General features: G+C 38.2%; 1 protein-coding gene across 2 annotated transcripts in view; it reads right to left on the bottom strand.

Moving 5' to 3' along the window:
* The window catches only part of LOC131221456 (pentatricopeptide repeat-containing protein At4g04790, mitochondrial-like), a 93,485-nt gene that overhangs the window by 16,983 nt on the left and 59,460 nt on the right, over nucleotides 1-17,042 (bottom strand). For both annotated transcript variants that reach the window (XM_058216710.1, XM_058216709.1), the window contains 4 exons: nucleotides 16,011-16,115; nucleotides 1,025-1,189; nucleotides 805-932; nucleotides 649-718 (listed from right to left, as the gene is read on the bottom strand). In XM_058216710.1, the coding sequence (XP_058072693.1) occupies nucleotides 649-718; nucleotides 805-932; nucleotides 1,025-1,189; nucleotides 16,011-16,115 (468 nt within the window). The remainder of the gene's footprint in view (nucleotides 1-648; nucleotides 719-804; nucleotides 933-1,024; nucleotides 1,190-16,010; nucleotides 16,116-17,042) is intronic.

Below are 17,042 nucleotides of genomic sequence, written 5' to 3'. Positions count from 1 at the left end.
TTGCATGCATGCCCCAAAGGGCAAGAAAGCAAAGTTAGGGTCATGGATGGGACAGTTGCTAGGCAAACTGCAGGAAGAGCAGGACCCTACTAATGCCAAAAATAGAAAAGAGGTATCTGCAAAAATAGAAAAGAGGTGTCGGCAAAAGAAGGGCCACATAATAGCCTCCATATTCTAACAGAAGTTTTTATTATCATTTTCCTAATAATATTAATAATAACAGAAAAGTTTCTTTACAGTTGCTGCTCTTTTATTTTGAGAATGGAAAAAATATATGATATAAATTAATTGTAGTTGCTGCTTTATGACTTCTGATGATAAAAATCATAACACTCCATGTCATCATATTGTTTGGATTCATGTTGAAAGTAATGGAATAAGTTTGACACTGGCTGCCAGCTTGATGCAATCCTCCTCATTTATCTGGGCTGAGGACCAGCAATAACAGTACAAAACTCCCACAGGTCCAATGTAATAGACTATTACATAGGTTGCTTGCAATCAAGCACTATCTAATAGTCCATTACATAGGTTGATTACAATCAACAAGTTCATAACAGACTCCATATACTCGGAAAATTTCTACAATTGTGTGTTCCTGTGTAGAAAGTATTACATCAAAGAACAGTAATTGAATTAGATCAAAACCTGGTCAAAAACAACAGATGTAGCCAATTCATCTTTCTCCTTAAGCTGTTTGAGCAATTCCACAGCAGAACTGAAGAAAAGAAAGAATAAGACTAATGAAAATAAGAAAAATGAAAAGCAAAGTTCCAATAAGGCATGAATATGCTATCAGTGAACCTTAGAAGCTTGTATCGAGCACAGTACAAGACAACTCTGCTGCACCCATCAAACCAACTGTTGAAATCATTCAACTCGCCAAGTAGCTGAAGCAGCTTATCCAATTCTCCTTCAGACCGGAGGTTCTCCTGTAAAGAAAGCAGACAAACAGATATCCGCGAGCCCTCCATCTTGCAAACACCATCGACGATAAATGAACATAAATCTAAATAGAACTTACAATGAGGCATATAATGGCCTTGGCTTCCAGATGGCATCCAGCTTGCTTGATTTCTTCATATACTTCCAGTGCATCTAATATTTGCCCATTTGATGTAAGGGCTGATACAAGTGCGCTCTTAATCTCATTTATGTTCTTTACTGGTATTCCTTGATGCAAGACCACCTAGCAACACAATGAAACTTCAATATCATAAAGGATTTACATAGTAGAAAAGAAGAAAAGAAGAAAGTAGGGAGGGAGGGAGAGATGGGATCCCCAGCTGCCACCCACCCCCACTTTTACTAAGGTTAGAATGAAATTACATTAGGTACTCCACTAGACCATTGAAACACACGCACATGCACACACAATGAAGAGGGATCAGCATAAGAGAGGCTTTAAACATAAAAGGCCATAGATTGTGTTAGCCATTGCCCGATATTCAGGCTTTGTAGATGATTGAGCAACAACACTATTTCTTACTTCTCCAAGAGATCTACCACCACCAATAAATTCTCAACATCCAGTTGTGCACTTCCTATCACCAAAGGATCCTTCCCATTCGGTGTCACAAAAGCCACGAAGATTAAAGTGACAATGGTTGGAGTACAAAAGACCCTTGCCAAGACCAGATTTTAGATATTGCAAGATCTGATGAGAAGCCCTTAGATGATGCACACGAGGAACATGCCTGAACTAACTAAACACATTGACTGCATAAGCAATATTGGGTTACGGGAACATCAAGTAAATTAGTTGTCTCACAAGATGTTGATATAAACCAGGGTGTGGAAGAGCTTCTGATTATTTCTTATGCAAGCGATGATACACTTCAATAGGAGAATCAACTAGAAGAGCTCCCAAAGACGTACAAATCAATGACTGTCTGACTTGATCAATTACAAGAAGGGATCTTGGTATCGATTCCCTAGTGGGGGTGGCTAACAGTGAAGTGTGAACTGACAGTGGGGTGTACTAACAAGCTAACAAAAAAAAAAAATTTACATGAAGGGAGCACTTTCTTTTTGGGAAGGAAGTCTCTCAAAGGCTATTTTTCTTAATGCCAAATTTATCAAGAAAATCGAGGACATACTTTCTTTGAGATATAAATATGCCACTTTTGGACCAAGCAACTTCTATCCCAAGAACAAAATTTAGAGGACCCAAATCTTTAATCTCAAAATGTTCTTTTAAGTAACTTTTGCTCTTTTAGATTTTCACATGACTGTTCCCTATCAACACAATATCACTAAAACAAAACTGTGCAAGCGTTCTTTTCTTGATGAGGATTGAGTGAGCAGAACTTTCAGGTTTCATGTGTAGCAACTGTTTTGGAGCTCCACCTTAGGGATTTTGGTATTGCTCACTATCCTGCCTAATTGACTCACCCGAATATACTCGTGTCCTTCTCCTTCAAATTTACAATGGAATCCAATCCATGCTTCTAAAACCCTATGGAGGGTTCTAGAATGAACATCAAAAGATCTAAGGAGGACATCCGAGCACTTATGGCCAGACGATCACCATATGGGGCCCAAGTTGCATTCCTAGTCATCATTGAAGTGTGGTAGATGCGTGTGGGTTGCTTGTTTGGATCGTTTGGACAGCTGGATTGCATTGGTGCATCGATCGGCTTGTTGGATCACGCATGATGGACCTTTAGACCACTCTTGATCGTGGACCACCCCATTGGCCACGAATAGTTTATTAGGATAGTTAGATTTATTTATTTTGAGTATTTTTTGTATTTATCTTATTATTTTCGGACTATTTTATGTTTTGCTTGAGATAGAGTTTCTTTTAATGACAATTCTTTTCTTAGAGAGGTTTTTGATAAAAGTATCTTTCTGAGACTATAAAAGGTTTGGACCCCCTTTAGGGTTTGATTATTATGAATCATGAATGAAGAGTTTCCTCTCCTTTGCTATGTGATTTAGCAATTTATCTCACAATGGGATTGATGATGTAAAGCCCTTTGGGGAGTGATTCCCCCAGTTATCCTCATGTTTTCTTTCTCTCAAGGTACTTCTCTTCTCATCTCTCTTTCTTTATCTTCTTTTTCTTTTTCTTTTTCTTTTTTTCTTTTTTTTTTTAATGATTATAAACCAACCTACACCCAACTAAACCCAAGCTCTAGCCATGAACAGTATCGCGGGAATAGTACCACGTGAACAGTGTCTGTACGGACATCCCCAATCCATAGCCCCCTTGCTTCGAATCTTCGACTTCTCTCTTCCCTTTGATCCCCTTTACAAAATCCCTAAACATAAATCCCAAACCCTAACTCTAAGATTCCCAAATCTAAAATTCCCAATATTTCCAAACCCTAATCCTCAAATCTGAACTTTAATCATCATTCTCCCAAAATCCCGTAACCTTAAACCTAATTTCCCCTAACCTATTAACCCTAAACCCTCAAATCCCTATATCGAAACCCTAAATTCCAAGTTTGCTAAATACTCTAAACTTATTCCTTGCATTCCCTACCCCTTAAAACAGTCGTAAACTTGCAAAACCCTTAGAATTCAAGTGATTACATGAATGTTCAGATTTAATACCTATGCTAAGTGGGAGTCATATTAGGTTAGATCATCCCATCCTGCATCAAATTTGGTATCAGAGACTATAGGTTTAGCATAGGTTATCATATTCATTACATCTAGGGTTGTTAGCGCATCCAATGCATATAGAGTCATATAAGGTTATCTAAAGTTGTCTAGGATCATCTAGGGTATGGCCGAGTCTTCACCTTATGTTTTTAGTGCATGCCCACACGATCTAGGTGTGGTTTTGGTCTTCACATTACTCCTATGAACCTAGAATAGATTGCCAAGACCCTTAACACTATCAACAACCGTTGGATCGCCATTGAGGCCCACAATAAGACCACCACTACTCAATTGATCGCAACCAACATGCACGTCAATCAGCTAGAACCCTCCCTTTGGGCGAACCCTGACATTAGGGAAGATCTTCACTCTCAAGTTTGGGGCAAGTTGAAGGCCATGGACGCGGGCATGGCCAAGGTGTTGGTCATGGTGGCACACGTGCAACCACATTGTGAGGAGCGTCATGACCGCCATAACCCAGATGCCCATGTCATGAAGAGCGTTAAAGTTGAGGGCTCAAGTTTTGATGGTTGCATGGACCCCAAGGCATTCCTTGATTAGATGGCGAACCTGGACCACTACTTTGAGTGGTATGACATGTCTGATGCCCGTTGTGTGAGGTTTGCCAAGATAAAGGTGGGCCGAGCTAAATTGTTCTGGATGAATGTGGAGCAAAATGTGGAAAGATCTAAAGAGGATCCAGTTTCTCTTTGAGTTGAGATGAAAGAAATATTAAGAGGGAAATATCTTCCCCATTCCTATCAACAAAGTCTCCTAGATCAATGGCAATCCCTTAGGCAAGGATCCATGTCTGTAATTGATTATATCATGCGCTTTGATGAATACATGATGCGATGTAATATTCAGGAGAACCCACTAGTCACACTGTCTCGCTTTAGAATGGGCCTCCGTCCAAAGATCCAGCGTGAGCTCATTCATCACAATGTGAGCACTCTAGAGCACGCTTAGCAGGTGGTGCAAGAGTTGGAGCGGTATCCGAAACTATTATTCATGAGGCGGGTTGATCCAAGAGATTATAACATCGAGCCCACTTCACAAGGAGCTAGACCAAACGTTAGAACTCAACCCAAGGGCCCTACTATATTAGTTCAAGACTCACCTACAGAGATGAAAAGGGGAAAGGGTTGGCTGTTATTGGTGTGCAGACCGATGAGTCCACACAATGTTACAACTGTTGAGGACATGAGCATTTCGCACATCAATGTCCTACAAAAGAAAGAAATAAGGCTTTTGCCATTAGCGAGTTGGATAAAGATGTGGTTGATTAGGGCGAGTATGAAGAAGAAGTTTATTAGCTTGATGTCACTGGTACAAGTGATGAAGAGGTTGAGCTTGTTGAGATCACACCCCTTGCATTTGTTAAGTGTATCTTGGATCCTCTTCCTCCCACAATCGTCACAAAAAAATGAGAAAAACACGAAAGTGAGAACAACGAAGAGTCGCAGCCTAAGTCTCACCATATTATCACTATGAAAGAATTTGACAGAGAGGCTAAGCATGGAACAATAAAGTCAGTTCCTATGTCAGTATCCTATAGGCTGTCAGAGTTCTTAAATGCATTTTCATGTCATATCTATGATTCACAAGTTGAAATTAGAAAACGGATTATCATGAGCAATGAAACGCACAAGATATTCGCTAACTCTCATCACAAGTTCAGAGAGTTTCAGATAGGTGACCATCTGATATGAGATCCGAACGGTTTCCGTAAGGGGCCGTTAAGAAACTACAAGGCCATAGTGCAGGACCTTATAAGATACTGAGTAAATAGGGACATAATGCGTATGTTGTGAATCTTTCACCTGACATGGGTTATAGATACATAATCAAAGTGGAAGATCTTTTATCTTTTGAGGGTCCGGTACCTACTACTATTAGCCTTTTTTCAAACCATCACATTGATCCTGATGATAGCCCTCCTAACCTATCCTATGACCCTTGGCCCATACCCATCTATTCTTCTCAGCATCTACCTCTTTTACCATACACACTTACCAAGAGAGAAACGATAGAGGATATCTGGGATGAGCGAGTGGTTTCCACACTACATGGATGTTATCAAGAGTAGCTCATCAAGTGGAAAGGCGTGCCAGATTCAAACAATATATGGATCACAGAGATAGAGATTCAACAAAGACACTCGAATCTCCTCGAGCATCACCACCACTTTATTTCACCAGAGGCGATATCTCCTCAGCTGAGGGGAATTGATGAGGACATCCGAGCACTTATTGCGAAACGATCATCACATGGGGCCCACGGGGCCCAAGTCGCATTCCTAGCCATCGTTGAAGACCCCACACTAGCTAGATGTGTGTGGGTTGCTTGTTTGGAGCGTTTGGACTGTTGGATTGCATGCGAGCATCGATCAGCCCATTGGATCGAACATGATGGACCTTTGCACTACTCTTGATCATGGACCACCCCATTGGCCACGAATAGCTTAAGATACTTTAGATTTATTACTTTTGAGTAGTTTTTGTCATTTATTTTATTAATTTTGGACTATTTTATATTTTACTTAAGATATGGTTTTTTTATGAGAATTCTTTCTTAAGAGAGGTTTTTTGTAAAAGTCTCTTTTTGAGACTATAAAAGGTTTGGACCCCATTTAGGGTTTGATTATTATGAACCATGAATGAAAAAGTTTCATCTCGTTTGCTATGTGATTTAGAAATTCATCATGCTATGGGATTGATGGTGTGAAACCATTTGGGGAGTGATTCCCCTCATTATCCTCTTGTTTTATCTCTCTAAAGGTACTTCTCTTCTCATCTCATCTCTCTTCTTCTTCTTCTTCTTCTTTTTTAATGATTTTAAACCAACCTAGATCTAACCTACACCCAACTGATCACAAGCTCTAGCCATGAACAGTACTGCAGGAACAATACCACGTGAACAGTGTCCGTACAGACAGCCCCAATCTGTGGCCCCCTTGCTTCAAATCTTCGACTTACCTCTTTGCTTTGATTCCCTTTACAAAACCCCTAATCATAAATCCCAAACCCTAAGATTCCCAAATCCTAAAATCCTCAATCTTTCCAAACCTAACCCCAAATCTAAACCTTATCCGAATTCTCCCTAAATCCTATAACCCTAAACCTAATTTCTCCAATTTTCCCTAACCTAGTAACCCTAAACCCTCAAATTCCTATCCCAAAATCCTCAAATCCCTATATTAAAACCCTAAATTCCTAGTTCGCAAAATACTCTAAACTTATTCCCTACATTCCCTAACCCTTAAAACAGCCCCAAACATGCAAAATCCTTAGAATTCAAGTAATTCCATGAATGCTTAGATTTAATACCTATGCTAAGTGAGAGTCTTATCTTCTACACGATCCTAATTACTTGATACTTTATAAGAATCACATTGCGGCACTATTACATGTTACAAATTTGAGTTTCTTTAACTTGTGGTAGTTTAGCGTTATTTTGACTTTTGATTCTCTAGTTAATCCGCAATCTAGTTTCAACGCATCATATTAGGTTAGATCATCATGTCCTGCATCAAAATCTGAAAATCAAATTTTCATCGAGCTAGATAAAAACAAATTTATGATGAAAATAAAAGATTCAACGGTTGAAATTCATCATAAAACCTCTTGAAAACATTTTTACTGGCTATGTTGAGTGTGATGGAACATCTAAAAGATGAGATCTAGCCATTAATCTCTATCTTGAGCAACAAGCGTATTCCCTTTTGAGGTACGTTGAATCTTAACTAAATCTCAACATGAGGCCCAATAACACCTGCCTATCAGGTACAAATGTAGCATAAAAAGGTGCATCAAAACCCCTGAAGTCCCTTTGCAATATCAGGACAGAGGACCAATCTAAGTTGGTGCACAATCAAGACGATCCAACAGAGATATTCAATCGATCCTAAAACTAGGTCTCGATAAACAAATGAACATCCATACTCTCAATGTATAAAAGGAAATGACAACTGAATGCTCCATATTGGAGATTTATCCATCCTGACTTGTCATTTGTTCATATCACATAGAATGATCATAAAGAAATCCCAAGTTTCCCATACCTGCTAGGGTGGTCATGGAATATTTCGGGTACTCAAGAATGTGGAACATCTAATATTTCAAATAACGCCCATAGCGGAGTGGTAACATATGCTACGTAGCATAGCAAAATAGCGTATATCCCCTATAGTGTACGCCACAAGGGTTGTAGCATACGCTATAGCTACGTAGCATGTAGCATTTGTAGCATACACTATAATGCATTTTTTATTTTATTTTTGAAGAGTGATGAGAACATTTATTTTTTATTTTTATTTTTTAGTTTTGTTTGTTAAAAATAGTGTAGAACTAGTATTATTATTTAAAAAATAAAAACCTTAAAATGTAAAGTTAAAACCAAACCTTTTTTTGTTTACTTTCACTTAAAATGGTGATCCTTTGTTAAAGTTGGTGTGAACCTCACACGTTAAAAAAACCTTTAAAACTAAACTTAAAAGTAAAAGGGTTTTCGAAAACCCTGCTTTGTATAGATGACATCCGTATTGTACTTGATATTCTTAACCTATGGGATTTTTATTTTTATTTTATTTTTCATACTTGTGAGTTGTGGCTTGTGGTTTCAATTAGTCATTATTAATTAAAGTGGTTTGATTAAGAAAAAAGATTAAAATGGATTGCTTAGAAAGTTGTTGATGTGATAATTATTTGATTTGGTTTATGACTTTATGTGGATTGGCTTTTGATAAATAGTAATTAATAACTTATTTAAATATTCTTATACTTGAAAAAATTAATCATCTTTTAGGCATTTTTATATTTTTTGTTTTTTCTTACTATTTATCATATTTTTCCTATATTTAAATTAAAAAATAGAAGTATCGTGTAGCTTACACTACATGCTAATGCTACGCAACACACCATTGCTATTTAAAACACAACACCAACTCTCCAATAGCCCATTTGAGAAGTTATGTCATTGCATTCTTTCCCAAGGCACAGAAGAAATCTCTATAACCCAGTAATTTGTCCAAGTTTCCAAGAAAAATTAACAACAATGTACATAGACAAGTGAGTCACTTGTGACCTTATTCGTTCATCAATAAAGGCAACTAATGACCAAGTTCCAATCAACAATCAATTGAATGAAATTGGCTTTTTAGGGCACACATAATACCAACATTTGCTTCTTTAGAACAAGCATTTCTTCCAACATAGTTGCCGACCATTTAAGGTCAACTAGGGTATCTACAACTTTAGTAGGGATTAAAATGGAAGAAATAGAAGACGATTGAAAAGAAAGTGAAATGGAGTTAATAGGAAACAAAATTGTTAATGGGGTGAGAAGTAAAAACCCTTTTAAAATTTGAGCAGAGCAATGATAAGGTCCAATGGAGCGCAGATTGTAACTAGTGAATCTGCGGGATCTGGAATAAAAGGGTGGTGGTCATTAACTATTGTATCCATAGCGACATTGATGAGGACATCATGCACACGCACGCCCGCACACCACCACCCCTACGCACGTACGTACGCAGAAGGAGGACCCCACCATCGATCTGGCTCGATGACGACGTCCAGGGAGGGCCTCCTAACTAAAAAACAAGTTTTGGTTCAGAAAAGTGGCCCGATAGTCAAGAAAAGCCCACCATGGGATCTCATGATCGTGGCCCACTCGTCGGATTGGTTTTATATTTTAGGTTTTACTTATTGTTATTATTTAGAACATCGTGAACGCTTTAGATTTCCTTATTTGGTTTTTATTTTAGTTTACTTCATCGCCAAGTAATAGGTGTCGCACATGGTGCGAGTTTTTGGGTATAGGGTTCTCCCTATAAATAGGCACCCCTTGTAGTTCTTTTCATTCATTGAAGTTAATAAAAAATTCCTGCTTTATTTTTCTGCTCTCTTCGTGAGTTGTAGAAGAATTCGAAAGTGGGTGCGAAGCCCTCCTTTTTCGAAGGGCTGACTACCGTGGTGCGAAGCCACATCGATCCCAATTCACCCCCATCTTCCATCATCTTTTTTTTCCATCTTCCCCCACCATCCGTACTTCGAATTTGTCCTTTTGTTGCATCAGATTTCTTCATTACAGCAGGTTTCCAGATTTCGGCCCACAGGCGAGCTGAAACTTCGGCGGAGCACCACGCACAAACCGTACATCGGATCGAGCTGAGATTTGGGGGTTTTGGAATCCATCCCTGGCCGACCAGGGCCAATGTGGCCTTTTTCTGAATAGTGGGCCCCACACACGTGCGGCCGGGATCACACGCACGTCCGTCTGGGCCATTGTTGTTGTCCACACGCGAGATCATCTTTTGGCTCAGGTTTTTATCCTCTTTTATCCTCTAATAGCCGTTTTTCATGAATCCTAACCCTATATTACATGATCCCTAATTGATTTACTCCTTTTTATCACCTTAGGGTTCCTTGAATTGAAATTAGGGAATCTCTTGGATTAGGGACTGATTTTATGCATGAGTAGTTGATTTTATTTCCCTTTGACATCGTTTGGTTTATAATTTTTATTGGTCCAGTCCTAGCCTGTGTCGGCTTGGACCCGCATAGATTCCCCTTTTTAATTGAATGTTTGGATTTTCATGTGGGACGTGGAATTTGTGTGATTGTTTCTGAATTGGTAGGATCTAAGCCTGAAATCTTGCATATCATATTTAATTTTCCATGTCCTGCATGTACACCTACAACATTTTGGGATCATCTTTGGGAGGCTCAACAAAGGGAAGAGATGGAGGATCCACAACCATGGGAAGAGGAGATGACTCATTTAGACATCTACCAAGAGATGCTATCTTGGGAAGAAAAATTGAGTATGTTCCTGAAGAATGCAACATCTATTGAGACATTGTTTTTTTTTACACAAAACTAACATTTGTAACCTTTCTAAAAATGATTTACCCTAAGAAACACACAGTAGACTAAGGGCCCAATTTGCTTCTAGATGCTCCTAAGTTATGCATGAAGCACCGACATCCAAAAACCTTTAGAGGTAGGGAAAACAAGGGAAAACCGCTTTCGACATCTTTCCAGGCAGTGTTTGAAATATCGGTATCGCACATGGTATCGCACCCTTGGGATACAGATACATATCGGTTATCGCACAGGATATCGTTTGTATCATATAATTTATCACACTTTTTGGGAAACATAGGGAAGCATTGGGAAAATGTTTGAATTTTTCAATGAAACTTCAGAGATTATTAAAAATGACCTTAATACACACTTTTAAATCATAAAATCTCCTAAAAAAAAGTGCACATAATATGTTTCCTTTTTATAGGGTCCTAAGTCATGCGCTGTCCGATTGAACTAAAACAATTATATTCAAATATGTTGCATAACATTTATAAATGCATCAAGACATGTATACCCACACCGTCCATCTGTTTTGCCACCTTAATTTATAGCACCATACAAAAAATGAAGCATATCATTAAAACCATGCCATATTATCAAGTGGACCATGCCATATGAAACAGTATTGATTGAAGGCCCTACCATTAAAACCTTCTTAGGGCTCACCTTAATGTTTTCATAGTGTTTATTTACCATCCAATCAGTTGATACGTTCACATAAGCCTGAATGAAAGGAAAAAACAAATAGCAGATTGATCCAGAACTTTTGTGGCCCATTAATAGTCAATCACAACTTTTTCCTTTGGTATGGTCCACCTGATATTTGGATGTGCTTCGTTTTTTGGATAAGACACTAAAATGATTTGGAAAAACAGATGAACAACATGGATACAAAAAACAGACGTTAAGGTGGACCTCTAATTAAGGGCCGCACCCTTGTGGGTGGGTATTGGGTCTCACCTAATCCGCTCTCTAATTCATGACGTTGATATATTTACTTTTTGATAAGTCTTGGCTCAAAATATGAGGTAGATTGTGTGGGCCCCATGCATTCTATCCATGTTATCCATTCATTTTTTTTGGGATAAATTTAAAGGCTGAGAAAAAAATGGGGCAGATCCAGATATCAAGTGGACCACATAAGATGACGTAAGTAACATGGTGGGACCCTGGCTGTGGGGCCACCTCGACATAATATGATGTATGAACACCATCAATTCATTTTGGCATATTATTTTAGTGAATTGACCAAAAAATGAGGCAAATCCAAAAATGAGGTGGACCGCGCCACACGAAAAAGTGTTCATTGAATGGCCACCATTTAAAAAAATTTAGGGGCTACAAAAGTTCCGGATCAGGCTAATATTTATGTTTTCCCTTCATCTAGGTCTCTCAGACCTTATGAATAGATTGGATGGTAAATAAACTCACCGATGGGCCTGGGAAAGCTTCAACGGTGCATATCATTGCCACGACTTCCTATCATGTGGTCCACTTGATCCTTATATTTACCTATATTTTAGGCTTATACCCTAAAATGACCTATCAAAATGGATGGACGGTGTGGATAAAACACATATATCATGGTGGGCCCTACAGAGCCTCTGACAATACCGTCTGTCTGCGAGGATTTCAATCCACGCCGGACGCGGATTTCCTGCAAAAGGCTTTCGCAGGATGTTCCTGCCTCAGATGCTAGATGGGGCCCACTATAATTTTCGTGAGAAATCCACCCCGTCCATTCATTTGACAAGAACATTTTAGGAGATGCGACCGAAAATGAGGTGGATCCAAAACTCAAGTGGGCCATACGAGAGGGAAAATTGGGCAAAGAGTTTTCTACCGTTGAAACTTTCCTAGGATCCACCTTGATGTTTATATGCCATCCAAACCGTTTATGAGGTCATTTCCACTGGGATGAAGTGAGAACATAAAAAACTTATACTAATATGAAACTTCTGTGGCCATAAAAATGTTTCAACAATGGTCACCGAATCCCTACTGTTTCCTCTCATGCGGCCCACCTGAGTTTTGGATCCACCACATTTTTGGTCGCATGTCCTAAAACAAGCAAAAAGATGGACGTGGCGGATTTCTCACAAACATCACAGTGGGCCCCACCTACCATCCCAGCGCAAAAATGAAAGTCTTTCACATGAAATCCGCGTACAACCGCACAATAAAAAAGGCTCAGAAGCCCTATTTGTAAGAAGAGAGGTTTCGGCCCTTAAAACCCTAATCTCTCTCCCAAATCTCCGGATTTCTCCGGATTTTTTTCACACTATCTTCCGAAATCAATTACCTACAAACTTCTGAAATCAATTCGAAATCCACATTGTTGAAGGTTTCTCTCTTCTTCTTTTTCTTCTTCTTTTTTGGATATTTATATACAAAAAAATAAAAATAAAAAATCTTGGTATCTTCTAACGGGTTTCGTATCGTTGCGTTGCGATACCGATAATATCGGCCGATATATCGGATGATAGTATCGATATTGCGAACACTATTTCCAGGTACTTTCCATCTAATGTTAGTGTGGCATCTTATTTATCATATACACAACAGTCAACTATGCTACATCCCATAGATTTTACGAACATCCATTTCCAGCGTGATGGATCTATTAACCTCTAAAAGATGATGGTTCTCTCTCTGTTACTCCCTTCTATTGAGTTGGGTACATTGTTCGAAGTATCTTTAATATTATTGAAATGTCCCCGATATTATCCGTATCTCTAGCTCGACGATACCGATAATACTGGTAGTGATACCATTAACACTGGATAGTAAAAAAAATTCCAGGCAGTGTTGTCAAAATCCTGTGTTATATGATTTGAGTCGAATCTCAAGCAAAATGAATTGAATCCCACATTTTGAAACCCTTTTTATCTATAATTTTACGATTTGAATCCTATGATTTATGATTCAAATCCCGATTTATGATTCAAATTATACTTGTTCTCTTCTATTTTAAGCTTCGCTTGACTATCATTTTATATTTTTAAATTGGCGAGGACTTTAAGAATCATTTAGAAAAAATCCTTTCAAAAATAAATAAATAAACAAAACAGAATCATATAGAAAAGGTAAATGGAAAAGAAAAGCTCATGTCACTGTTGAAATCTCTCAAGTCATGTTGGGTTGAACATGACGTCAAACAATTTGTGTGCATTGAGCACAAACAAGGTTGAAACTCATGTATTTTGAGGATGCTAGAATGTGCGTATAGTGCCTAATCCACCACTCCATCATCAGCATGTAAGACCCAGACCACATCACTTGGACAACAAGTCACCACAAAGATGGGCATCCTTAACGCGCAGGGCAACCATGTTTACAATGACAATGGGCTACCTATGTAGCAACTTGAGGACTAAACGGGATGGAAAATGGAAGGTGCGTCAAAGGTGAAAACATGGACACTGAAGAAGCGGTTAATCATGAAGATATTTCGGGTGCCTTGCAAATGAATCGGCTACATGAGGATATTGAAGAAGAGAAGATTAACACGATCTAACTTGGTTGGGGACCATGTTAACCAAACAAAATGGGGGTGTGTGTGTTGAGGTTGAAGAACATGAGATCTATATTAAATGAAGGGTTGGATCACTCTTACTAGACTAGAGCTCTAAGGTGCATAAGGTGCAACATGGTTACACACTTCACACATACTAGATATGTTGAGCCCCTTTATATAAATAGTAGTTACAACCCACTCTTGCACATTTATCCAATGTAGGACAAAATTCAATAGACAATAAATATAAAACACGACACAAGAAAATGTTGAGTTTGTACTCTCAACAGTAACCAAGCTAATGAGGACATCAAAGCACCATTCAGGGTCTACCAGAGGAGGAAGAGATCATCTCAAAACTTCATCTTTCTTCTTCCGTTCCCATCCTAAATCATCTTTTTCTTCAACTTTTCATCATCTAACTTCAAACCCAACCGAACCCAACCATTGGGGATCCCAAAACCCTAGCCAACAACCCACATGTGTGACCGTACGGCCACACGTGCGAGCCCCTAGGCTAGCTGTACGGTCCAACCCTTTTTCCTTTTGGATTCTCTCTTACCCAAAATCAAAACCCTCTGATTCCCCATCCCTAACCCTACCTCAAACCCTAGATCCCCAATTTCTTATTTTCTCAAATTTCTAAAAACCCTCATTCCAAAATCCCCAAACCCTAGAATACTAATTTCCCTAATTAACCTAAAACCCCAAACCTCCAACCACTTAAAATCCCTAATTCCCTTCAAGTAATACCCATGACCAAAAATCCCTTAGCCAATTAAACCGTCTAAACCCTAATTTCACCTTTTCCCCCAAATTCCTCAAACCATAGGTTAGCCTACATTCTAATCGAGCAAACTCTAGGTAACAATAGTAATTTCCTTTTGAAATAGACTTATTCCTATGCTAATTGGGTGTTCTTACATCCATTAGATCCTACTTTCTAGTATTCAATGATCATGCATAGCGTAGTTTCTTGATTGTGGCCTAGACTATTAATAGTTTCATATTGGATTCTTAAGATATTTGATGATTGTAGCATGATTTGCGATTTTAATTATTTAATTTAATTTGTTGATTGATCTCACTTCACCATTTATCCACATGCATAGGTCCTACATCACAAGCTTTCTCTTCCCTTCCGATAACATTTTGGCAGATTGAGACCATTCCAGATAGTTTTTACCATCAAGCTTGATCATAGTTAGCACCAACCTAGAAGGATCACTCTGATAGTGCCTCATTGTTAATAAGCTTCTATTATCTACCCATGTGCTACATTCCACCAAGATGCAGCCGGGTACACAACTCAATAATCAACAGTGAAGGCTTCAGACTAACATAAATCTGAAAAAAAAATAAAAAAAAATAAATACCAGAAGAAGTCTTCACATCAGAAATGGAAGCAGGATGGGGGATCTAAACGTCTCAAGGTGAGCCACCCTCGACACTGTCATCGGACAACTAAAGAAGGTTGATTCTTAAATATAACCTCTCCCACACACTCACACACTTATTCACTAACTTATCTACAAAGATCTTTAATTGTTAAATATAACCTCATTGAAGTAATAATCAAATTTTTTAGTAACCACTAGCAGCAAGAAGTGAGGTGGGTCTAGAAGCAGGAGAGGCAAGGGCGTGAGCTATTTTAGGAGGCAGGGAATCCAAGATTTGTAAGATTTTGGAACAGGAGAGCAGCACCCTAATTATAGATCTTGCAACTTTAAACTAGGAAGAGCAGTATCATCAAACTAAGTAAAACCAAATGAAGCTTTAGTTTTGCTGAATTCCATATGTATGAAAATGCTTGCTTTCTTTTTTGGATAAATAATATAATTTATTCAGAAAGAAAAAGGTCAAATGAGAGATATGGATTGCCCGATAAAAAGGAAAGATCTAGGGTAGGCGAGGCTAATTCTATAAATTTTATCAGATAAACATTTTTCTTTGCAAAACTTTCAAGAATGAGTAAATGAAAAGTGCATGCATGCTGTAGAATGTACCTGTTTTGCCTTCTCAAATTGCCCACAATTTGAATATGCATTTATAAGAGCCATATAAACATGCTTTGTAACTTGAACTCCAGCACGCTGCAATTTGTCATGATACTGCAAGTAGTTCAATAATCAGGATTTCAGTTTTGGTACGGCACCATCCAGTTGTTTCTATGATTTCACCAAAGACAGTTCACCCCAAAACAATAAGTTACCCTTTCTATGCATTCAGGTCTTCAGACAACAAAAATTACCAACACGGATTGATCTCTTTTTATTTTTAACCGATAACAAAGGGATTGATCTTCAAAGTGTAAAATTTTCAAGCCAAATCAATGAAGCCTTGTGCATATACAACGATGCTTTACTTCAAAATTTGGTATTGCCATCAATATTGTAAGTACAAACTTGTTACAATGTATATTTTCTATGTATATAAATAGGGATCCACTGTTAACAGCCACCTTTTCATTTTTCTGGTAACCATATGATAATATTAAGCAAAAAAGAAAACTATAAATGCACAAAACCAGCAGCATCAAGCACCACAAAACCTGAGACATCCATGTTCCACGTATTTACAATCATATCCAGGGGAATATCTAAGGGCCAGTTTGGAAACACCAAATTCATGAATTTGGCAAATTTCTAATTGCCAAATTCATCAATTATGTAAATTAATGTGTTTGTGTTAGTCTTAATTGATAAATTTACTAATTGCCGAAATAGTGAAAAGGGCATAAATCATGAACTTAGAAAATAAGAAATAAAAGTTAAAATTCTGCAATTCGTGAAGTTGGAATATAAAGGGCTTCCCAAGTTTAACCTTGAGAATTGTTCCACATTCTCCACAAAATGTCCATTTTCTATCCATTGGTTTGATGGCTATGATCATTCAATGAAAGTGATGCTTAAGAGGGATAAGTAATCAAACTGGACCACACATGATGAAAAGTCCAATAAATGAGTAAAAATCAATATGGGTATCAAGTTGCCGAGCCATTGCTCAGGTGATTATCATCATCGGATCAAAGTATTTTT

The sequence above is a fragment of the Magnolia sinica genome, chromosome 12 (genome assembly GCF_029962835.1).
Source record: "Magnolia sinica isolate HGM2019 chromosome 12, MsV1, whole genome shotgun sequence".
Lineage (NCBI taxonomy): Eukaryota > Viridiplantae > Streptophyta > Magnoliopsida > Magnoliales > Magnoliaceae > Magnolia > Magnolia sinica.
The sequence above is the reverse complement of the archived record's forward strand: the minus strand, read 5'-3'. Positions and strand labels throughout refer to the sequence as shown.